This window comes from Coloeus monedula (genome assembly GCF_965178545.1).
Source record: "Coloeus monedula genome assembly, chromosome: 16".
Taxonomy (NCBI): Eukaryota; Metazoa; Chordata; class Aves; order Passeriformes; family Corvidae; genus Coloeus; species Coloeus monedula.
This window is the reverse complement of record NC_138796.1, coordinates 2,704,228-2,729,510: the sequence shown is the minus strand read 5'-3', so window position 1 is coordinate 2,729,510 and position 25,283 is coordinate 2,704,228. Positions and strand designations below refer to the sequence as shown.

At 42.5% G+C, this 25,283-nt stretch overlaps 1 protein-coding gene across 1 annotated transcript; it reads left to right on the top strand.

Annotated features, from left to right (window-relative positions):
* The first annotated feature begins 344 nt into the window (after positions 1-344).
* TECPR1 (tectonin beta-propeller repeat containing 1) lies at positions 345-25,173 on the top strand. The gene is made up of 25 exons (XM_082292248.1): positions 345-458; positions 3,504-3,736; positions 5,430-5,612; positions 6,111-6,233; positions 6,896-7,021; positions 8,424-8,598; positions 8,695-8,795; positions 10,159-10,260; positions 10,654-10,799; positions 11,693-12,210; positions 12,946-13,091; positions 13,998-14,153; positions 14,657-14,806; positions 15,446-15,603; positions 16,248-16,375; positions 16,483-16,585; positions 17,229-17,325; positions 17,699-17,778; positions 18,083-18,139; positions 19,611-19,785; positions 20,707-20,842; positions 21,134-21,226; positions 21,872-21,978; positions 22,437-22,556; positions 23,237-25,173. Exons 2-25 carry the CDS (start codon positions 3,506-3,508, stop codon positions 23,432-23,434), a joined length of 3,609 nt encoding a protein of 1,202 aa, XP_082148374.1. The 5' UTR covers positions 345-458; positions 3,504-3,505; the 3' UTR covers positions 23,435-25,173.
* Positions 25,174-25,283: the final 110 nt, after the last annotated feature.

Genomic DNA, 25,283 nt, shown 5'->3' with positions numbered 1-25,283 from the left:
TGTTCAGGTGGAACCTCCTGTGCATCAGTTTCTGTCCCTTGTCTCTTGTTTTATTGCTCGACACCACTGAGCAGAGCCTGGCTCCGTCCTCTTGACACCCTGACACCTCCCTTTAGATATTTCTACACTGGATGAGGTCCCCTCTCAGTCGTCTCTTCTCAAGGCTGAACAGGCCCAGCTCCTTCAGCCTTCCCTCGTAAGACTCGCTCCGGTCCCTCGCTCAGCTCCGTGGTCCTCCCCGGAGCTCACGCCCGGGCGCTCCCCAAGCCCGGTGCCGGCGGAGCCCCTCGGTCCGGCCCCGCCGCCCCGGCCGTGACGCGCCCGGCCCGCGCCAATGGCGGCGGCGCTCGCAGCCGCTGTGGGCGCGGCGCTCCCCGCCGGCCGCGGCTCCGCGGGGCCGCCCTGCCGGGGCGCGGCGGCTCCTTCGGCCGGGAGCGGCGCCGGGCGGCGGGAGGCAGGTGAGGGGCGAGCCCGGGGGGCCGGGTCGGGGCAGTGCGGCCTCGGGGCAGTGCCGCTCGCTGCCCGCGGGCCGGCGGAGGGGAGGGGAGGGGCGGGCCGGGCAGGGCGGGTGGAGGTCGGGCACCCGCCGCCCTTCCCGGCGGCTCCAGCGCTGTTGGGAGCAGCGGCGGAGCCGTGGGGAGGTGCCGGCACCTGCGCTCAGCCCCCGCGGGGAGGGCGTGGGGGGCGCCGCGGGGCGTTTCGGGTCGCGCCGCCGCCGGAGCCCCGCGCCCGGAGCTGCCGCAGCCCGCGGGGAGCGGGGCCTGAGCCCGGCCCGGGGCCGCCCCAAGGCCGCTCCCGCCGCCCCGGCCCCGCGCGGCTCCTGAGCCGATCCGGCCTTAATGCCCGGCCGGGAGCGCCCCGGGCGGGGCTGCCGGGCGCGGTTCGAGCCTTGGCGCGTTTGTGCAGCGCTCTGGGATCCCCGCGGGCTCCAAGCGGCGCGTCCGTGGCTGGACGGGGGTACCGGAGGAGTCCCCGCTCGGTTCGTGTGACACAGAGGAGAAATGTGTGCGCGGTGTGCCTTGGAACGCGTCGAGTCCTGGCGTGGTTCACATCCTGCCGCCGCCACGGCCTGAACTCGGGGACAGGGCCTTGCTCTTCGGAGGAACATCATTGCTTTTATTATATGCAAGGAATTGGGATATTTTTCTTGAATTCTGTAGCAATCAGCGTTTTGCCAGGCTACTGGAAATTTTAATTAACAATATGTTATCGTCATTTAAGCATTTTAATTCTATCCAAAATTACCTGGCTGAGCTGCGGGATGAGAAATAAGTCAGCAGATCTGATTTTTTTCAAGGCCCCTGAGAATACTTGACAACTTCTGCTTTCACTATAAAGCACCTAAGCCACCAGCACTGAGCATCCTTCAAAACTGGGCAATATCTGTCTTCATCTTCTGCAGCACAGCCAGTGCAAAGTGGCCTAAAGTGAAGTCTTAAAAGTTTATAATCCCAAATGCATTTGGGATTTTCCCATGATTCCCCAAACACTGTCTCCAAAGTTCAGATGAGAGAATATGTAGAAACTCTCACTTGTCTTGGCTGCCTTGAGTATTTCAAGCCAGTTGCATTAGCCTGGGTTATTTTAATTGTCCCATCTATGTTTTTCTTAACTTCATAATCTTTGGAACCTTCATCACCTTTTCCCGAACTGCTCCAGGTACTTTTCTTCCTGCCTGCACTGTCATTCCAGGTACAAGTCTTCATTTATATCTTTGCCCATCTCTAAGATACCCAAGCATCACTTTTCTTTGTTACCTGGCTAGGTAGCTGTCTTCGTTGCATTATCCATAATGCTTCCTTTACTCCAGACTCTCTGGCATTCTGTTTACTTAAGTGCATAATATTTTCTTCTGTTCTAAACACTGCTTTGGAGAATTTTAAGTGCTAATACTGAAAGGCTTCTTTTCATGGCCTTTACTTTCCCAGTGATACACTCACTATAATTTCCACCTCATCTTCACTTTGTTCCATTCCATTTTTCCATGTTATGTCCTTCTGTACTCCACTATAGGAGGATGTAAAGAAGGTAAATGGCTGATCCAAGAGCAGACAAACATGCATACCTTCAAAGTCCCAGCAACAACGAGGGAAAAACGGTCAAAACCAGCGGATTCATCTTAGTTATGCCACAGGAGAATTCTGCTTGTGACCTCCCCCTGGTATCACTCATTCTCTGCTGCTGTGTGTTTGCTTATCACCGTTTCCTGTTCTTCACCTGTTGGATCCAGGTTTTTAGGTACTTAGCAGCAGCAATTCTATGAAGCAAAGATTCCTGATATATTCTCCCTGGGATCCCATGGGAATTTCTGTGCTGTTCTTTGACACTGACCCAGCTGTGTGAGATTCTCCACAGTTCCACTATTGCCATTCATATACACAGGGCAAGTCAGTCCCTCTGTACCACCACTTTTATCAGAAAGCAGGCAAGCAGCTCTCCTGAGGTTCTTTTATTAAAAGCACAGTTGCCATTTGACAACAAAGAAGCAGTGTTCCACACTGACTCCAAGCAAGAATTCCTCTTTCATTGTGTTGGATCTGAGTCCACTTTTCTACCTTTCCTCTCCCAGTTCCCTACTGCATAGTTAAAGGAGCTGAAGGCAAAGTTCAAAACACTCATCAGCAGTTCTGACTGTCAAACATACAGAACAACCAAAATTTGTCTGTTTTGATGGCACCCAGAAGGTCAAGTGACAGAAATACACTGGCCTTTCTTGACTTCTGAAAGGACTGATGTGCACCTGCCTCACCCCTCTGAGAAGGGCTGGGCTGCAGTGCCCAGAAAATGACAGATTATTATGTGATAGAACTGGAATGGAACTCAACCAGGTCTCTGCTGCCAAACCATGCTCTGTATATACTTAAATTCATCACACCTATTAATATAAAGATCAGATCCTAAAGCTGGATCTGATCCAGAATGTTTTGAAAGAGGTTTCCTGGCAGGAGCAGGCAGTATGTCCATGGATTAAAACCAGATGTGTGCTTTTGGAGAAGCTCTCTTTCACATCCTTGCCTTTGTACCTGTGTAGGTGTGTTCTCAGCCTCCATGGAGAGCAGGCTGAGAAGGAGGGATCAGGGGATATCAGGGCTTTGTGGAGCTGAGATGAGCAGGGTGTGTAGCACCACCAGCATTACCAGATCTTGAGAGTAGAGCTGCCTGCCATGAAATGGTCTGTGCTGTCATCCCAGTTCAGAGCTGACGTCTGTACCCAGCCTGCCAGAGCTGTCCCATTTACTTCTGAGCTCTTGTAGGATGGGCAGTAGTGGGCTGGTAGAAAGGCCTTTCAGATGGCTTTTCAGGGCCATCTGAGAGGTGTTGGCTGCACAGCTCTGACAAAGAGATCTGCTGCCAGCTTTGCACAGGCTCTTTTTAAAAAATCATCCCTTACATCTTTATTTAATTTGACTGATGATGGCTCAGAGCATGACTGACCTGCAGTAGGTTCAAGATCCATTTTTGTACCCACCATTTCCATTAATAACCTCGGTTTTGCCTTTCAGATATGGCCATGCCCAGTTCCCTTTTGTGGGCTGTTGACATTTTTGGGAGGGTTTACACTCTCTCTACTGTTGGCCAGTACTGGGAGCTCTGTAAGGACACACAGCTGGAATTCAAACGGGTCTCTGCTGTCAAACAGTGCTGCTGGGGAATAGCCTGTGACCATCAAGTGTACACCTACGTGTTCTCAGGAGATGTTCCTATCAGATACCAGGAGGAGACCTATGAGAACCAGGTATGACAGGTACAGTCCCTCTGTGACACAGCCACTGCTTGGGCTGCCAGCACATCCTACATCAGCTGTCTCAGGGTGTTTTTCTCACCAGAGAATCGATTGAGCAGTTTTGTTTTCATTTTTTACCAGAAGTTTCTGAAGAGTACATATATGTGCCAAATACCAGCTTATCTTTTAGTATTTAAACTCCCAAATGAGTTATACTACCCTGCTCCTAGCAAAAGCAATGCCAGTGTGAACTCCACCTGTTCTGTGTGAGCTGTTTCAGACTGAAGCATTCACCCTTTTCACTGGCTGGTTTACATTTCTCCTTTCCTTACAAAAGTGACAAATACCCAATCCCCTGAAGAAAATGTCCAGTGTTACTTCCAGGCACCAAAGATACATTATCAGAAATATATTATTCTTAGGAAAATGCTATTTCTTAGTGTTAAAAAGACTTCTCTAAAAAAGGCATGATTTTCCATTAAAGTACAATGTTTCCAACTTGTTTTGCATAGGAGTGTTACGATGATCCTTTCTATCTGATGGACTTCAAAAAATGTCTTTAAAACCATATTTCAAAGGAAATTTATCAGATTTTTTTCCTAGTTAACCAAAAGTTATTTGGGAGAGAAAATCGATGGATTTTCTTGAGCACATTTCTCTGATTTCTAATGGGCACTGGAATGAATATAAATTGGGAAAAGACATTAACTTACCTGCATGGGCAAAAATACAACAAATTAATGTTATACATTATTTAACATTGATACAGCTTTTCAGCCATTTAAGAATGTTCCTTTCATTGTGTAAACATGTTCTTTAAAAATGCAAAATTTAAAATTTCATTTGTTGCTTTAAAACTTTCATTTTGTTTGTTCTAGGTAATGAAAAACAGAAAACAAAATACTAGAAAGCACAAAAAGAAATATTCTACAAGAGCTAACAACGACAAAATTAAACTGAAATAGCTTGCAGATAATGTACAAGGCAATTTAGCCAGATTTCTAGTAACAGTAAATAATATTTGGGTAAAAATTATAGATAGATTTTGAACCACTCAGTTTCCACATGCCCTAAAATGTAAGACAGTGTTACAGGACAGATTTTGCCAGTATTTCTATAGTATGTAGGAGTGTGGGGGGAAAAAATGACAGCTGTATTGGTGAAAATCCTTGTGTTATTTGTTCTGTAACTGATTCAAGGCAGATTAGGGAAAAAATATACCATGAGATCCAGGGGAGATTTGCTGATCCAGTTCTCTCCAGACAGTTCCTGGCAGAGGCAGTGCTGTTTTTCTAGTGCAGACAAGATATGAATCATCTTTCTCTGGGAGTAGATTAGAGATACCAAGGCCATCTATCCAGCATTACCCTAATGCTGCAGTGTCATGGTGCCATACATCACCAAAGAAAAATATATCATATATTTTACTGTGCCTAGTAAAATATAGCATCAGATGTTCCTATTTATGTAGCTGAAGCTGACTTGGTTGGGACGAGCTCTGCAGTCAGCCCTTCTTTGATATTCAAAAAAGCTTCCCCCAAAGGCTGTGTCAGGGAGGGCCTCATGGAGTGAACACTTTCTCATTCATCCCAGCAATTTATTCCTCTTCTACTGCAGAAAATAAGAAACATGTCATGATTCCCTGTAGATGTCCAATGAGATAATGTGATCTCAAACAAAATACTTTATTTATTATTTCTGGCAGCGCTGGAATCCAGTTGGTGGCTTTTGTGAGAAATTACTGCCCAGTGACCGCTGGCAGTGGAGTGATGTGAGCGGGCTAAAACACCAGCAGCTTGATAGTTTCACACTGCCTTCACCACACTGGGAGTGGGAGTCTGACTGGTATGTGGATGAAAATATTGGAGGGGAACCAACAGAGAAAGGGGTAGGTGAACAATACCAAAAAGAGATCTATTCTGGGAATCCTTACTCTGTAAAATGAAAAGAACTGTTATAGAAGTGTTAAAAAGTCTGTAAAAATAAAACTTGCCATAGATACTTCTTTCTGGGAAATAGCTCAACTCTAATACAACAGAAGGAAGGATCTTGTTTGAAGGCTTTTGAAGTCTATAGGAGCTTCTGTAGAAGCTTTTTTATCTGATCAAAAAAATCACAAAATCCTGGCAACTGAATGCCATTGTTATTTAAGGTCTTTACTATGAAGAAAGTAAAATGTTTTACTGTGTCTTGTTTGTTCTGTGTATATCATCCCAAGGAATTTGAGCATGATTCATAAATCATTCATGGAATTAGCTGATCTGTTAATCAGGGCTCTAGAGACACAGAGTGACTTGTGCTGTGAGTCTTGTGCAGAATTGCTCTGAGTTATGTCTTCAAGCTTTCCCTTGATCCTGTTTTCATACAAGAAAACCTCTGTTTGCAGGGCTGGACTTATGCCATAGACTTCCCCAGCACCTACACAAAGGATAAGCGATGGAATTCTTGTGTCAGACGCAGGAGATGGATCAGATACAGGAGATACAAATCCCGGGACATTTGGGCGAAGGTTCTGGATCTCTTTTAAATATTAAATAAACTGAGGGTCTGAAATAATCAATTATAAGGGTGGGGAAGTTAATTTTTATGACTTCTCTGTAGGCTGGACTTGGATTCCTTCACTTCCAACTTGCTATTTTGTTAGCATAAATGGAAGGCTGGGATTTTTCATAGAAACCTGTGGTAATAAGGTGCCAAATCTCATGGTGAAGCAATTAGAGATGGATGCTCAGCTCCTTTGCAAATTTCAGATCAACTTTTTAACTTCCTTTGGTTGTGTGACAAAGCACTCTCCTTCAAGCTGGCATCTGCCTTGTATTGTTCACCAGCTGCTCCTTTATGTGTGTGAGTAACTGTTCTTTAATAATCGTTGTTCCATTCTAAGGACATTAAAAATGTGCAATTTTTCATCTTTCAGCTTTCCAATTCTGTATGCAGTGTTCTGTGAATAAAAACTTCCTTTAGTTAGGGTACAAAACACAGACTTCTCCATGCTGCCTTGGCAGCGTTTCCCTCTCTGCATATGGAGGTCTTGAATGAGAGGGAGGATCTCCATGCTCAAACACTCTAGGAAGTGCTACATAACCAATCTGCAAGAAACAGGCTAGGCCACCAGCCAAGTCACCTGTTTGCAGTGTCTCCTCTCCTCAACCTTCCTTCCCTTTGCTCCAGATTGTGTCCCATGATGAACCAGACCAGCTGCCAGACCCTTTCAATGACATCTCCATCGGAGGATGGGAGATCACGGACGAGCCCCTCGGCCGCCTGTCAGTGTGGGCAGTTTCTTTGCAAGGAAGGGTATGTGTGTATTCCTTAAGTTTTCTAATTAAAATTACTAGTGGAAAGGAGTTAAATACTTGTAAAGCAAGGCAGGAGTGTTATTGTCTTATGTTGGTAAGGAAATACACTGCTTGTGCATCTGGATGAAAAGCTGCTTTGGGACTACATTATGTAACAACTTGTGTTGTAAATGGAAAGGCTTAGTATCTCTAGGATTGTTTTATGGAAGCCTTTAACCTCTGTGAACAGGTGAATCTTAAAAACTTGGGTTGAGTACTGTCTTATATCTTGAAAAATGCCCAGAATGCTGACTGTGGTGCTCGTAACCAGGAGAAGGAGCTTTAAAACCTGACAAAGGTTCTGGTGAAGCATTGTGCTGTGCCTTTGGGATGGAGAGACAGAGAGAATTCAAGAGTTTACAAAATGGTTTTCTAAGACTTACTGATCAGAAAGTGGTCACCTCCTGACCTGGCAATGTGGCATCCAGCTCTGAAATGTTTTCATTTTATTTTCTATTGAAACTATACAGCATGTATCTGATATTCCTGTGTCTCTAGACAGTTTCTAACTTATGGTCTCACAGGGCAGAATGTAATACTTTTAACAGATAGCCTGAGCTCTCAGTCACATTTGGCGCTGCCTGGAAGGGCAAGCAATCTTGGTTAAATTGTTTAAAATAAAATTCCCTATTCCTCCTACTTTCTAGTAATATGTGACAAGCACCCCAGTCTACAAGCTTACCTGACTGCCATTGTAAAATGCTTTCATTTCCCAAGTGAAAGTCCCCAGGGAAATAAAGTATTTCCAAAAATGAAGATTCAGCACTCAGCAGTCATGCTGTGGAGCACTCATGTGACTGCCACAGGATGCTTTCTATGTTTGACCTTCCTATTTCGACTGTGATCTACAGAAAATTGCACAGTCCAAGACTAGCAAATGGCTGGATGTCACCAAGGGCTGCACAGAGAATGGAATTATTCCCCCATATTGTGGCAAGCTCTGTTCAGTGAAAGTGAGGTCAGGCTGTCAGCTAACAGTAACATTTTTGTGTTATGTATTTGTTCACTTTCAGTTTATATAACATGCCCTGAAATACACTGAAGTGGTTTAAATGTTGAAATATACACAAAACTTGTAGCAATAGGTTACTGTACCCAATCCAGATTCAGTTCCATGATAAAAGCTGCTCTGTAGAACAGCCTCCTCCCTTAGTACATAAGGAAATGGCTTCAACTGCATAATCAACATTAAAAAACCGTACCTTTAAAGGTCAGAGTACCATACACTACATAAAAAAATCCTGTTGTTAAAGGAGAACTGTTCTTTCCAGTTTGGCTTTACTCTTGTCTCAATGGTTTCATTGTTGTAGTGATATTTTTTTCTTATTTCATTTGTTTTTGTTTTTTTTAAACTTGTCTAGGTATGGTACAGAGAAAATGTCTGCCATCACAATCCAGAAGGTTCCACATGGTCCTTAGTCACCACTCCTGGTGAAGTTGTACAGATCAGCTGTGGACCCTATGACCTCCTTTGGGCAACTCTTTGGGAAGGGCAAGCTATTGTGAGAGAAGGAATTGATAGGAATAACCCTCAAGGTAAAGTTTGTTAAATTTGGCTGGAAACCCCTTTGACTTGTATAGTGTTGAATAAGAAACTAACCTACAATGCCTTCTGGGTTCTGTCTTTTGCAGGAATTTCCTGGAGTATTGTGGAGTCTCCAAGCTCTGAAAATGGGATTATGCATGTCTCCGTGGGTGTTGATGTGGTGTGGTGTGTTACAAAGGATAGAAAAGTAAGAGGGTCATGCTCTGCTTCTGCTTTTTTCCTTCCCTTTCCCTGTCTGCTGCTCTCAAACAGGAGTGCAACTTGCCCAGGAAGCATTGTGATTTGGACTCTGTATCCCCATGGTCTGAGGAATTCTAGTTCCCCTTGCTGTTATGGGAATGCTCTGTGGTTTGTGATAGTCGAGTTTAATTGAAGGAAGACTTTCTGCTTTTCTTTTATAAGGAATTTTCTAAACCCAAGTCAGACAGATTTGGCAGGTGGGTGGGGATGTTGGTGGGGATTGGATAAGGGGCATCTGCTAAGGGATATTAAGCATCAAAATTGAAGTGACTCCTGTTTCCACAAGGACTGAATTTTACATCAAAAGCAGCATGGGGAATATTCTCATCTACATTTATGATGCTATTTTTTTATCTTCTTATTCCAACTGTTCCCTCTTCATCAGCCTTTTAATGTGGGGGTTTTGGTATTTAATTAGGTGAGATATCTCTTCTGTGGATGTGTGATTACTTTCTTACTGGAGTTTTAACTTAGAATGATAGAATGTCTTAAGTTGGAAGGGCCCATAAGGATCATGGAGTCCAACTCCCTGCTCCTTCAGACTGAATTGAAAGCCAGGCATGAACTCTGTGCAAGTGCAGCAGTTCTGTTGAGTTTCTCTGGTCTAGTGAGTCACTACTCCTCAGCTGAGCCATGGTAACAGGCTGTGCCCAGCCTGCTCCATCTGCCAGATAAACCCACTGTAATCAATGGAGATAAGCTGGTGTGTTTTCCTTCAGATCTGCCACAGGGCAGTCAAGTATCCTGATGTTATGGGATTCAACCAACAGCTTCTAAGGGAGCTGCTTGCTACTGCAGAACTATAAGGCTATATGCTACATACAGAGGAGACTTTTTCCAGGTACCCAGCCCACAGACACTTTCAGATTGGTAAAGTCAGATCTAAGGGGAGACAATGTAAAGAGCTGTACTGCTAAAGACATCCCCCTGACAGTTCCCTCTGGCTGCCCTGCTTCTAGGGTTTGAATGTAAGAACACTATTTAGAAGCCCATTCAGAGTGATCAAAAATAGCCTACATGTAGACATGTAATAGAAAGTACTTTTCCAACAGCAGAGAAACTAACTCTGTCACAGAAAGTCCTACAAAAAAGTCTCCTTGTGGGCTCTTCTGGCTGCAGGTGGACACACAGTGTAGGTACTATTGGGAGAATTGTTTTATCTTTATCTGATAAAGAAAAAGAATCAAGGAAGTAATTGACTTCTTAAGACAATGTGGCAAGTCAGTACTAGAGATTAAGACTAATCCACTAAAGAAACTAAATTCCTGATACTGCAGGAGAAAAATTTGGACTTTCTGTTGTTATGGTAGGTGTGGTTTAGAAGAGGAGTGAACTCACATAATCCTTGTGGAACAAGCTGGATTGAAATGGTTGGAGAAATGATGATGGTAACTGTAGGCTTAAACAACCAGGTAAGAGAGCTGGGGAGCAGCTGGGAGGGTATTTACACTCCCCTCTGTACAGCCACTGCTCACATGTGGTGAGGACTCTCAGCCATGCCAATAGGGCTGGCTGGACAAAGGGCCCTGGGCTTAAACTGCTGGGAGGGAAAGGGGCTGAATTCTGCAGTTCTGCACCTGAAGGTGACAGTCAGCACGTGTCTTGTGTGGCACAGGGAGGTGCAGATAGGCTTTGGTACAGAATTTTGTTCTGCATCTACAGTGTCAGCATTAAGGAAGAACACAAAAGGAAAACACTGTGTCCAGCAGTTTTCTGTGCTCAATTCTGCACCACTGCACCTTTTTGTATCTGATAACCTACTGCATTCCAAGTCACTTCTTTCACCAAGCCCCTTCCCTCCCTAGGTCTGGGGAATCGGCTGTGATGACAGAGCGATTTATTTTCGTCAAGGTGTCACACCAAGTGAGCTCAGTGGGAAGACATGGAAAGCAATTGTGTCTGGCAGAGAGAGTGACAGATCTCAGACTGGGAGCTCAACAAGTCTGCTCAGGTACGTCATGAAATACCTGCTCAAGACTTTGTACAGCAAGAGTTTCAATGCTAGGAGATATTTCTTTATGTTCAAGTGGTACAGACAGGGAGGAGCGGGGAAGACTTCTCTAATCATTATGTGCGCCAAAAGGCATTTGCATTTTTTCCATTAAAATTAACAGTAAGCAGCAGTTGTTGCACTCAGAGAAGAATCTGAAGCTCCCACATTGGAATTCACTGCATGATGCAGAAAATGCAGTAAAGCATTTTCCTCTGGGCATACTATCACTATCTGGAACTAGTCTCTAATAAGAGAAAATGTTGTCTATGAAATACCATGAAGGAGTGCCAATTCCACTTAGGAATTATTCTTCCTGAGTGTCACTGTACGTTTCTTTTCCTAGGGAGGTTAAATCAGTTACTCCCCCCTGCCTGCCGGCCTCTGGGCTGTGCCACACATGCCAATGAATCTGGGAGGACTGCAGAAGCTACTTGTTTGAGCCAGAGTGTGTGCTGAGAAGTTCCCTTTAGCAAAGACAAATCATAATGTTAATAATGGGCTTTAAAAAATTCTATTCATTCTTTCATATTCAGAAAATGCAATGTTGCTTCAGTGTTTTCCTGACAGTTGTAGGCAGCCAACACCACCAATTGTTTGAAAAGATCAGTGAAGTTCCTTCCTGTGTTTCAGATTTACTAGACCAGTTTGCCAGATTTGTGTTGGACTCTTTCCTCTGATGATAGAATGTTGCAGTGGGGATACTGCAACAATAGAATTTGACCTTTAAAAGAGAAATCTGCTGTTTCTCTCCTACAGTGAAACACTAAATCAATTTCTGTGTGTCTGTGATCTAAGGCCTGTGCTAATTTACAATGCTTTGGATGATAATTAATTATCTATTTGTCCTTCAGTGCTGGCTGTTTCTTTACTGATGATATTCAGAACCAAACAAGCGCGGTCATTCAGGGTGATGCAGATCCTTCCTCTGATACAGAGCTCCCTGGCGTGCCCACGAGCCCTGCCAGCACTGCCCTGCTGGGAGCTGCAGCCACTGGGAACAGCCCAGCCAGCCAGGCTGAAACATCTGCACAGCTGCCTGTGGATCCTCTGCACTCTGAGCAAGGAGAAGCCACTGCTGCTTCAGCTACTACTGAGAAAGATAACCTTGAAATGAATAAATCTCCTGCAAACCCAAATCCTTCTGCAGAACTGCAGTGGATAAACATTGACTTGAAGGAGGCTCAGAAGCATCCAGTCCTCTCTGTCAGCAGCTTTGCAGACACATCCAGCCTCTCTTCCCTGGGCGTGTTCTCGGTGGGAGCTGAAGACCAGTACGGAGCTGATGAGCACCCACTGTGGGCCTGGGTGTCTGGGGGAGGCTGTCTTGTAGACCTGCACAGCCCACTGAAGTGGTTCACTGCTCCATCAGGTACTGGCCAGTCACCACAGCACACCCCAGTTCCAGTCACAGTTCAATATGCTCTTTAAGAAAAATGTTGGTTTGTTTTTTCTGACCAAAACCATGGTGCAAAACTTGTGCTAACCCACTTTCTCTTACTGCAGTTTGTTAGTAGGTTCATGTCTGAGCATAGTGCTGCAGTATTTAGCTGTAGAGCACTTTGGGCTTGAGATAAATAAATGTGAAAGTGATATTTTCTACTGAGTTCCTGTAAGTTTTGTAAAGTAATCTGTGCTGGATCTACATCTCATTTTTAATTGTACTGAGACTGCAACTTTGGGCAAAACACATATCATTGAACAGGAAGGAGTGAAAAGGGCCCTCTTGGGAGATGCAGATGCCAGAAATAACTGCCTCACTGTCATTCCTACTGAGATGGGTAAAATAAACCATGAATTGTGGCATCCCAGTATTTAACAGTCTAACTCGTGATGCAGTATATTATCTAATTGTCTTGCATTGACAAAACTCCCATTTTTACAAGGTTATGGATTTAAAAGCTTCTGTAGAATCATCTAGTGATCCTATTTCTATGCATCATTTACAAAGTTTGGCTGTAATACATTGATTCCAAATGATAATCACTATAAAAATGGTGTTAGACTGGGTTGATCCAGTCTGGTGTTCAAAGGAGTGCCGTGTTTTACCTTTCACAGAACTGTACTCAAAGCTCACTGGATTTTATTGGGTTTGGTTCTGTCCCAGGTTTGTCATCGTCTGTGCAGTCTCTGTCCCTGTCTATCACTCCTGCACAGACAGCAGCGTGGAGGAAGCAGATTTTTCAGCAGCTCAGTGAAAGGACAAAGCGGGAACTGGAGAATTTCAGGCACTATGAGCAGGCTGTTGAGCAGGTAAGCAGTGAGGACATTTAGCTTCTAAACACATCTGGGAATCAGTAATACATTTCTGACATACTGATTTGAGCTTATTGCCAGCTTTATATTCTTGCCCTTATTTCTGTCTGGGACAACTTTCCTGGATTATTAATGTCTGAGCTCCCTGTGGGAAATGAACAGCTTTTCAAACATGGAGCAGCAGCTTTTTTTATCTAAAAGCATTATCAGATAGTTTTATTTAGGAAGAAACAAAGCATTGGTCAGCATTATTTGGGTACTGTGAGACCTCAAATCCTCAGAGAAGTGGTTGCAACAGTGGAATATTGTATGAATTATTCCACCACAAGATGAGGCATCTTAATTGAAACAGTGACTCAAGTAGGTGAGCTTCCCTTTCTGTGGCCATCAGGACTAATTTAACTTGCCTAAATAAATGATGAAAACGTCAATGGCAGCACATAAATAGCAGCAGTTTTGTTTGATGTTCCCTTTGTTATGAATCCTTGGCTCTTTTCAGATTCATTCATATTTTTGGTCCCTTCATTGCTAATTGCCAAATGACATCTGGAATTATTTCATTAAAACCACTTGGAGTCCAGGGCTTTAATCAAGTTTAAAAAAATTATGTCAAAGCCTTTAAACTCTGAACAGAGGTTCTGTTATAACAGGAGCAGACTTGAGTCAATTAGTACCTGTGTGCTACTGCATTCTTGCAGGGTAAGATGTTACTACTGTTGTACACGTGCTACTTCAGTATCTTTTTATCCAATTTTATGAGTGTTCAGTGTGATACAGTGTATGAATGGATGATACAGACTAACCTGCAGCACAGGCAACTCCTGGTCACAAAAACAGCATTTGGGAGAAAGAAAAAGAGTCGTGCAGTTTCTTCATTGCTGTAATTTTGTGTTTGCCTTGTAGTCGGTTTGGGTTAAAACTGGAGCCTTGCAGTGGTGGAGGAACTGGAAGCCTCATAAGTGGATGGACGTTCGAGTGGCACTGGAGCAGTTCACCGGGAGCGATGGCATGCGCGACAGCATCCTGTTCATCTATTACATGTATCATGAGGAGAAAAAGGTGTGTTCAGCTGCAGACCCCTGGGTTTGCTTCTGGCAAACCTCCAAAGGGGAAACAGTTTCTTGAAAGGAGGCAAATTATGGCACGCTACTGTTCTGGGCTTTGGGAACCAATTCAAAGGTAACCCCAGGTACCAGCAAACCACAGGCTTCTCAGAGCTGGGTTAATGCTGTGTCAGAAATACCCAGTCAGGAACCACTCACACTGCTTAAACCATCAGTTCTGCACTAATTAGGAATTCTTCTGGAAGTTCAAAATGTTCTTGATTGTGATGGCTTGTTCTGGTTTGGCTGAACAGGGTCTTCACAAGTAGGGTTAATGCCTGCAGGCAATAGGAATCAGAGGTGGTGCAAGGTTGGAAATTGAGTCCCATTCCCTCTGTGCCAAGAATTGATTCTTTGCTGTCCTTGGCAGGAATGCCTTGTTTGTAGACCTGAAGTGCAAAAATGCTGGATCTGTGGAAGGTTTGCCTTAAGTCACAGGTTTTTTTTCTCTTGTCTTAGTACATCCACGTGTTCCTCAATGAAGTGACCATTATAGTTGAAGTGCTGAATGAAGCCAAGCACTCCTTTGCACTGTACACACCTGAGAGGACGAAGCAGCGATGGCCAATCCGCCTGGCAGCTGCAACGGAGCAAGAAATGCATGACTGGGTAATTCTGGGCATCTCTCATTTCAATCTGGCAGTATCTGCAATAAAACATAGAAGCCAGTCTCTGAAATCTCAGCATTACATTTAAACTCTTGAGGCCACTCATCTGTTTTTTAAGTTTAGGTATTTAAACCATCTGATCAAACTTACTTAGAAGCACCTGAGGCTTCTTATCTCCTCTGAAGTCTGCGTGCTTTCTGGTGCTGCAGTTATCCACAGCAACACAAATGTTGCTTTTCATTCTCTTCCCATCTCTGGATATAGATTAGGGTAGGAATGAGTTAGGAGTTGAATTAAGTTATTGTGTTCTTCTGCATTGGTAGAAGAACCATTCTGTGTTGTCACTGTTGCAGGGTCTTTTGTACAGGCAGACAGGCATAGACATGCTGGCGCAGGAGCAAACCTGAGAGATGCTTCATCCTGATCAGCTCCTGCAAACCACAGCGGTTCCAGTGGTTGTGTAATAATTTCTGAACCACTGAATTCTAGTGGGAATTTTTTTTGAGAAAAGGCTGCAAATTCACTTTGCTGATTTGCAAGAACATGCAGAGGTAAATTTTTGTTTTACAGTACTGAGCATCTCTATGGAAATTTTTGTTCTCGCTGTAAATAGAAGCTTTTTTTGCTTCTTGTTTTGTAGCTGTCTTTGCTGAACATGTCTTGCTGTGAAAGCAGACGGATTCAAGGCCCTCCTTCTCACCATGCCATTTGGTCAGTTACTTGTAAAGGAGACATCTTTGTTAGTGAGCCAAGTCCTGAGCTGGAGGCCGGACCCCAGCTGATGCCGTGTGATCAAATGTAAGAGGCTTCTGAAGCTGTTCTTTCTGCATGGGATGCCATCCAGCAAAGAATGTCCTTCCTGTCACTTCAGTGGCTTTGATGGGCTGTTGGAGTGTGTAGTGCACTGCAGATGTCTCTCAGTGACAGGGTTAATGAGTGCCTTCCTATTCATGACTGCATGTGAAGAAATTCACCTAATCATATTTTAATTCTTAGATTCTGGAGATATCCTTGTGATTTCAAAAGCCTTTCTCACTGAGATCCCATTTTTTGTAATTGCATTTTTAATGTCATAAGAGCTAGCCTAGACTAAAAGTAAATCTAATCTCTGTAATTGGAATATAATTTGAGCTTTCAGTTTTATCTGAAATTCGCAGTCCTCCATAGACACTGCAGTCCAGAAGCAGTTTCTCGACAGTTTTTATGACAACTGTGGCAATATGGTACTGCAAACCCCTCAAGCAGAATAACACCATCTGCTTTTTGGTAGCTGTTCAGAAGGAAATGCTTTCAACTGGCATCTGCCTTCACTTACAGGTTGCACAGTGGTTGGACGAGTGAGCAAAGAAAGTTGCCTGTCCTGAAGATTGTTGGGTTGTTGATGGGGAAAGCACACATTCCTGAAGGATGTGGTGTTGAATAAAATGTCCTTTTCCTGGCAGGTTCTGGCGTCAGGTGGGAGGCCACCTTTGGCTGATAGAGTGCAACAGCCGGGGCGTGGTGTGGGGCGTCGGCTACGACCACACAGCCTGGGTGTACACCGGGGGATACGGAGGTGGCTTCATCCAAGGTACAGCTTCAGAGTGAGAAATACAACAATCAGTGGCTATTGGAATTGAAAATGTAATGTCTTTAAGCTTTAGCTTTTCTCTAATCCACCTGATTTATTCCTCACAGGACTGGCCAGTAGTGCTGATAACATTTATACACAGTCAGATGTGAAATGTGTTTACATCTATGAGAACCAACGGTGGAACCCGGTCACTGGATACAGCAGCAGGTTATTTACTCAATTTATTGTATTTATTTACTTTAATACTTTAATAAATGAAACAAGGCCTTTTTTCTAGCTTTTTGGAAGAGTTATTCCAGTTACTTCAACATTCATAGTTAACCTGTGATGGAAGGAGCAGTGTTTCTCAATTTTCTAATTTGTAATTATCTTTTCAAAATGTCCTTATGGCAAAACATTACAGATTTGTGCTTTGTGATTGCACAAAGTGTGCCTACTTGCAGTATCTTTCACTATTAAGACCAGACAGAAAAGTTATTAGGATCTATATATTCATATACACATTGTGCTAAATACACTGGGTCCTTGAATAGTATATTTGAACAAAAGTATTGAAAAATCCATATCCACATAAATGGGATTCACGTTCCAGTTTTAAATGGTAGTGAGGAATATCGTTCTACAGAGAACAATTTACATGGTCCTCAGGTCTGGTATAACTGGAAGCAATGGTACAGATTCTTTCCCACTATGCTCATCACTCACGTGATATTTCTAAATAGAGATTAATGATGGCAGTGTTCTGTGTGTGAAAGTAGGAAGTGCTACAAATAGGCTTTTCTTCCCTCGCCCTTTAAACTCCCTGTTGTAAATGACCTTGCATTCCTTGTGCACTGTTCCACCACCACAGAGGCCTGCCCACAGACAGATACATGTGGAGTGATGCCTCTGGCCTGCAGGAATGTACAAAGACCAACACCAAGCCTCCTTCTCCGCAGTGGTCTTGGGTAAGTTTTGTCTTACAAATTTTTTTACAAAGTCCAGGCTTAGCAAGTAGGATACAACACTTGAGTTCAAGGGGCCCAGATTTTCTTCTGGGATTTGTTGTAACATTTAACCTTGTTTTTCCCATCCATAACCAGTAGTAATCTTCCAGTCAAAAGAATGTTAAGCATTGAGTGAGGTTTTTTGTTTAACATGACTTAGATCCTTTTCTCTTCAGCTGAATTAAAAAGCTTTGGGAACCTCTGTATGTATTCCAAGTATTAGAAGGTTTTTAGCAAGTCTTTCCTCTCCAAAAGCTGGAGGCAAGTAGAAGCAGAGGTGTTTATCATACATTAGGTGTTGATTGTTATTCCCAGTGTCCCCATTTACCCACAGGTCTCAGATTGGTACATCGACTTCAGCCCGGCGGGCGGCACGGACCGGGAGGGCTGGCAGTACGCAGCTGACTTCCCAGCGTAAGGAAACTCCTCGTCTACCAAATCCCAGGATCCACTCCTCATTCCTTCTCACTTCTGTTTGCACATTAACTGCCCTTTGACAGGGACACAACACTGCCTCATTTCCCCCCTTTTGTGGGCACACTGATGTTTGCAGGGAGGGAGGGAGGGCAGCGAGGTGAACTTGGCAAACTGTCACTTCAGGAATTTTAAAGTCAGCAGGGGTGCCTGGTGGGCAGATGGAGGCAGTGCTCTCAGGCTGGCACTAACACTGGAGATGCTCTGACATCCTCATGAACACTGTTTAAATCTGTTTTGGTAGGTCCTACCATGGCCACAAGACAATGAAAGACTTTGTCCGACGGAGGCGCTGGGCAAGGTGAGGAACCTCAATATAAATAAGTTTTGAACTTGAATGCTAATTGCTCACTAAAAGTCTACTTCAGTTATGAGGTGAAGAGTCTTGTCACCCAATCAACAAAAGAAAAAGTAAAGAAACCTGCAATAAATAACCCATCTCCAGTAGAGAAACTGATGATCTTTAGCATTATGGCTTCGACTGTAAGCCTTTATGGGTGGTTACCCTATTGGATTTTGTGGGATCTGTAGATAAAAGTCAGATGGTTCTTCTCTATATCTGATTTTCCTTATGGTAAATGATTAAGGAATAGTAGACACTGGCTATATCAGTACATATGAGGTCACTTGTAACAACAAGTTAATAGGCCTTTTATATTAATAGTTTTAATTTATGAATTCCACATACTTGGTGCTAGGCCACAGATAATGCAACCCCATTTCCATCAGAGGAAATGTCCAGGTGGAACCTGGAAAACAGCAAACTGCCACTATATTCTATAAGCTGGGGAAGTCTGTGCATTCCCTGTTTTTCCAACTTTTCTGTCCTTTCTATACTAGAGCATTTAACAGCTGTCCTAATTAATTGCTGTGAACTTTCATACTGCTGGGTTTGGTATTGATGCTACAAAGTATTTTGCCCCTTGTACAAAAAGCTTCGAAGTGAGGTTCTGAAGCATCAAAAGTGTTGTTGCAGGATATGCAGCAAAACAAACCCAGTAAATCAAAATGGTGACTTGAAATAAGCAACTTGAGAAATACCCTCTAGTCTAAACACTTCCTCTTGTTTTAAGTATCAGTTGAAAATTGAAAACAAATAGGGAACCGCTCAGGGCTGGATCTGGTTTTTCAGAACTGGAAAATGGAGGAATGTCCTGATGTTTTTTAGGACATTCTTCATACACAAAATATTGTGGTGATGATAGAGTCTAACATAATTTCCCCAATAGACAGCACTACTTTGTTTCAGTTTCCACAGAAAAAGTACACAAATTCCCAGCAAGACTTAGCAAATCTTTCATTTAGCGCTGCCTTACCTCTGCCTACCTCAAGATGCTATATAACCTTTTTAACAGGCCCCACCAAAAAAGAATTGTAAAATTATTCCCTCAAGCAAGACAGAGGAAGGAATGAACTGGGTGTGGAGTTCTCTCTGCAATTTACTGCCCTGCTGTTGCCCAGTGAGTCTGAGAGAGCTATGGAGCAGTGTAGCACCAGTTGCAGACTTCTTGGGTAGTCTTGGTTTTATACAGTAGCTTTAAAAAAAACAAACAACAGAAGCTTTGAGGAATCAGTATTAGTTGAAACTTCAAAATCTGATGCAAAACATGAGTGATTGTTAAAAACCTCTTTCAGATTAAAAATACTAATATTTAATGAAGAGTATGCCTAGTGAAAAGACTTTAGGACTGGAAGTCAACAATAGACTGGGAAACAAATTCAGTCATAGAAAGTATGTACTTCTGACAGGCTTGGGTTTTTTTCTGCCTCAGAAAATGTAAGATAGTCACCAACGGGCCATGGCTGGAAGTGCCTCCTGTTACCCTGTGGGACATCTCCATAATTCCCAGTTCAGATGCAGATGATGAAGAAGCAGTAGCACTGTGGGCAATCAGTGACAAAGGAGACGTGCTCTGCAGGCTTGGAGTGACACAGCAAAATCCAGCTGTAAGGCTCCCTGTTTGTTTTTACTGCTTATTGAGGTATTTAATGTAATACACAAGTACATACAATCACACAGGGCCCTCTCTCAAAGCACCTTGTTATTTTTCATCCCTTTGTGTCCCAGATTTGGAAGTCCCTGTCCATCAGCTGCAGCACAGTTCGCTGCCCACGTTCCTTATAATAGCATTTCTCTTGCATAATCTACCTGAGCTTGTGCCACATCACCTGCAGGAGCCTCTCTCAGCTCCTGGCCATCTTCTCATGAAGCATTTTACTTCCACTTTCTGCACTGGCAGCTTAGTTCCTCTTTTTTTGTTTGTTTTTTGAAATTGTTGATAACAGGTGTATCCCATTTAAAGGAATTGCCAAGGAATAGACCCTGTGAAGCATGGTCCCAGTCTAGTGCCTGTTGATACCAGTGGGATAAAAAACAGGAAAAACATCTAAGAAAATACTGTAGTATTGAATTTGGAGAAAAACTACAAGAAATTGAAAAATATTTAAGAATTTTTTTTCATCCTGATCTGTAAGGCACTGCAGCAGTAAGAACTGGAATATGTCTGGAATCTGAAATCCCATATCAGTTGATTTTTGTGGGACTTGTTCTGTGTAATAAAAAACAAGGGATTTTTAAAAAATAGAAGGCCCTAGTCTAGCTGTTCAGAGACATGTAGATCCCCAAAATCCAGTGACTTTAATAGAAAAGGTCCTTCATTGTCCAACTTAGCTATTTTCAAAGAGTTGTTTATCCAAATATCTTTGAGGATCAGCAACCTTGTTTCTGTTCAGTTGTAAAGTATGTAAGATTTATTCTTCAGAATATTTTTCACTATGTTGTTTTTTTCTCATTTGGTAATAATCAACAATATTTTGTCATAGAATTTTTAACTATTGCTTCACAATTCATCTCCCATGATTTGTCAGGGAACATCCTGGCTGCACGTGGGAACAGACCAGCCCTTCATTTCCATCTCCATTGGGGCATTTTACCAAGTGTGGGCTATTGCTAGAGATGGTTCTGCCTTCTACCGGGGTTCGGTGTCTCCAAACAAACCTGCAGGTAAGAACCTGCACTTTATCTTTTGCTCTGTTCCACTGCCATGTCTGAAAAAGTCCAACCTGTTTCACAGAGTCCTCTCCCTTAGCTGTGCAAAACAGTGCATACAAATAATACAATAATGAGAGCAGGTAATTTGCTCTTCACCTGCATAAGTTAAATTGGAAAAAACGAGTTGTTAAAAATATATGAAGTGTGAGGTCATTCACAGCTTTCTTGCTTATTTTCAACTGCAGGCATTTTCATGCCTAATTCTATTTTCTCAATGCTTAACTCAAGATTTCTGACCTTTAGGTGACTGTTGGTACCATATCCCTTCACCTCAAAAACAGAAGTTAAAGCAAGTCTCAGTAGGACGAACATCTGTGTTTGTCTTGGATAAAAATGGTAAGGATTTAAAAAAACTATTAGGCAGTGCTACAAAAAGTACATCAGTCTACACCAGACTGATTTTAAAAGGAGAGGCTAAGTTAGAACTGGACAGATGATTATTGGTGCTCCAAAGGGAGTAATATTTCCTATTGAAGGATTTGGAGTAGCAGTGCACTTAGGTACTGCTTCGGAAGGCCTGGTTTTTGTTATATCTGATAGTGCCCTGGCTAACAACAATCCAGCAGCTGTGCTCTGTGGGGGGAAGACACTGATGAATGTCAGAGAATTGCATGGCAGGGTTTTGTCTGGAATCCTGCTCCAAAACAGATAAATCATGAAGTACCTTTTGTACAAGAAACAAGCCTTTAACATCAGATTCAGAAACCTTCATCTCATTTGCTTTTGTTTTCTAGTGCATAGTTCCTTATATGAATTTTTCCCCAAGAAGTTTTACAAAACAGAGTATTTGCTGTTTTTTATAAACAGTAATTACAGAAATACAAATTCCAAAGTGAGAACTTAATTTTGTCCACCTCTGTAACACATTAGCCAAAACAGCATTTCCCCAGAACACAGAAAGAATAAATTCCTGATTTATGTTGTTTACAGCACTGCAGACAAACAGCCATACTGGGCTGTAACCAGCACTTTGTTTTACAGGCAATCTTTGGTACCGCCAGGGCATCACACCCAGCTACCCTCAAGGATCTACCTGGGATCATGTTTCAAATAATATCCGAAAAATGTCTGTAGGGCCCCTGGACCAGGTGTGTACTGAGCTTCCTTGTATCTCATTAGTTTATTAAAAATTATGTAGAACATACCTTAGTAATTAAATGTTCTTCAGCCTTAGTTTTGTTTAACTTTATTCCACAAAGTGTTGGTCTAAATGCTGGAATCTGATAGCAAGACAAAAAACCATACCAATGAAATAGTGATACAGCCAAGCCCTCTGCTGTAAAAAGCCTCATTATTTTTCCATTTTTTTTAAACAAAGCTATGTATTTTAAGAAGGCTTTTATATATTTAATCTCTTTCCTACCAAGTCTTACCAGGCAATGTTTTAATTATAACACTGCTCTATAGTTTGTTTGGGTGTCTCGCTGCCTAAATTAGAGAATTTTCAGCCTATTGAAGACCAAGACTGCTTTTTGAGAGGGATCAGACAGAGATTTCACATCTGGGAAAAGCAGCACATTTTATTGCCTCTCTCTGCTTCCTCTAGGTGTGGGTGATAGCTGACAAAGTGCAGGGCAGCCACAGTCTGAGCTGTGGGACCGTCTGCCACCGGACTGGTGTCCAGCCAATGGAACCTAAAGGCCTCTCGTGGGATTATGGTATTGGGGTAAGTGCTGGGGGCACAGAACTGCCTGGAAGTTGTACATCCCAATGTCCTATGGGCTCACAGAGAAAGGGAAGTGCTATCCTTCCCAGCGTTGAAAAGCTGGGATATACCTGCAGGAAACTGACGTTTTCCTTCAGGTTTATGTTCCTTTTTGAAGTTACTATAATGGGCTGTGCAAGTGTCACTGGGAAGTTGTTTATTTGCATTTGATAAGTATTCGTTTTAAATAGGTAATTTAAAAGTTACAATGGAAAAACTAGCAGAGTAAGAGCCATTTGAAAAGAAAGTGGATTCCTTCCTGGTCTGCTCATGATTATTCCTCACTGTTGTACCCTGTATTATTCTCAATGTTTTGAGAAAGGCTTTTTTAAGGTTTTGCCACCTTTTAAGCTGGTGGAACATCTGCAGTGGCTCTGTTATGAATGCTTGACTCTACTAATCTTAATTCCCTGTGATAAGAAAAAATCCTCAAGTTTTCTACCTCTAACTCCCTGTCAGGGAGGTCTGTTGTATTTTGTTTCATTTTACAAGGAGCCTTTTTTCTGATTCATCTCAGAGCAGGATAACTTTCCTCATGAACAAATAGTATAAACTAGCAGTGCACATAAAGCATCACATCAGATAACAGCACTGACAGGGTGATGTTTCTTCTTTTGAATTTCTGTATCACTTTTTCACAGGGTGGGTGGGAGCACATTACAGTCAGAGGAAATGCAACAGAAGCATCTCGGGTTGCTGTGCCTGACACCGCCGAAGAAAACCCGGCAGTATCGAAGGAGGGAGAAGATGAGGAGAGTAAAGGGAAAACAGAACACTCTAAGACCCTTCTGATGGTCAGTGAAAGTCAAGAATTGGACAGAAATTCTGTTAACTGTTAAATTGTTGCCATCTACATGTTGCTATCAAGTAATTTAAAAGAAACAAAATGTCTCCTACTTGAAGAGAAAAATGTGACCTTCTGTGCTACTAATATGTTTGACTGAACTGGACTTTGCAATGGGGTATTTTAAGTACTGAATCCTTCTAATGCATCTTGTGTAAAATGTGACTTGATAGAGTTCATAGTTTTGTCAAAGCAGGCAAGGTTTTTAACCACAATGTATTTCTGACCCTTTACCATAGCTGCTACACACCATACAAATGTGAATATGTGCAGATGATCACTACATTTACTTCTTTTTTTTTATGTTCCCTACATCTCTCTTGTATTCACACATCTTGCACACTGTCCTTGAGCACAAATGAAGATGTTGTTTTGATTTGAATGAATTGCAGGCAAACACAACTGGTCCTGTTTGTACAGGGCCTTCCTTACCCATGCATGGAGCTCTGCTCACGGGAGGGCTCCGTGTGTAAGGACGGACTTGGGTCAGGCTGATCTTGCTCCCATCAGCAAAATCCAATTCTGTACAACTCTGCTTAGGCTGCAGTTACCAGGAAGGGCCAATTTTTGCTGTCTTTGCTCACAGTGAGCAATGTGTTAATCAGGCAGAAGAACCTCTCTCTGCTTTCAGGGAGCCACTGGAGAGAGCCCAGTCCCGGTCAGTCGGGCTCAGCGAGGTCTCGCTGTAAACTGTCAGTGCAAGAGCTGGGAAATCATGTTCTGTCCTCAGCTTAACTGGAACTGGGATAATTGAGGTACACAGATGCCTACCTAATGAGGCTGGAAGGCACCAGACTCTGGAGGCTATGTTCCACATCATTGCAAATTATGCTTTCATACTGTAAAAGTCAAGGGAAGGTTTAAACTCTGAGTTTACAGTGGTAGGAATGCAAAATAACTTCACTGATGTCAGTGGAGTTTGCCAGTGTACACTGATGGCAGTTCAGAATGAAGCTTTGCTCTTCATTTTTAGTAAGTGATTTATTCATCCCTTTTTCCAACATGAAACCACTTTCTATTCTCAAAATAAGCTTTTTTTCCTGACTTATTTATCATAATTGGACAGTTTACATTCATTTCTCCTCTCTGTGTGTGACTGTATATGGAGCTATTTTTATATGATGAGCAGTTTGGTGTGGTCTCAGTACTGTATTTGTAGAAGTAAAACTTAATGTTTGCACGTATTTAAGGAATATATTTGGTATTTAATGCCAAGGAAAGCACTGTTTCCAAGTACAAATGTGAATGAAGATTGAAGATGCTTTACTGTTAAAAAAAGAACCTGTTGATCTTTCCAGTATGTGATTAGAGATTTCTGGTTTATACATACATTGTGGGAGAACCATAAATAATGTGTTGCATTAATTACCATAATAGGTTTTGCATAAATTGCACAGTATCTTGTCCAAATAAATAACTTTATTACATGTATTTTTAGAGAATTATTAGGATTGTATTTTTCTCTGCATTGTATCAAGAAGATTTTTCCTTTTAATAGTCAGTGTTTACATCTCCAACAATCAACCTGATTGCATACAATAAGCTTTATAATGTACCTTTGCATTTTTCCCTACATTGCCAAGTTTCACTTACTTTACTGTAAAAATCTGGGTTTAAGTGAAAAAAAAGATAAGTTATAAGTTGTTTATGTTTGAGTACTAAGTATTTGCCTTCTAAAACTATTATTTAGAAAATTATTTGATTTAAAAATATGATGTCATTGTTGTGGCTAGTTAAAATAAGGAAAAGTGACTTTAAATTGAAGCAATTTTGAAAAATAAAAGTAATTTATCATAAAAAAATGCTTCTTACAAATCCCTTTTGACATATCCAAGAACACAGCG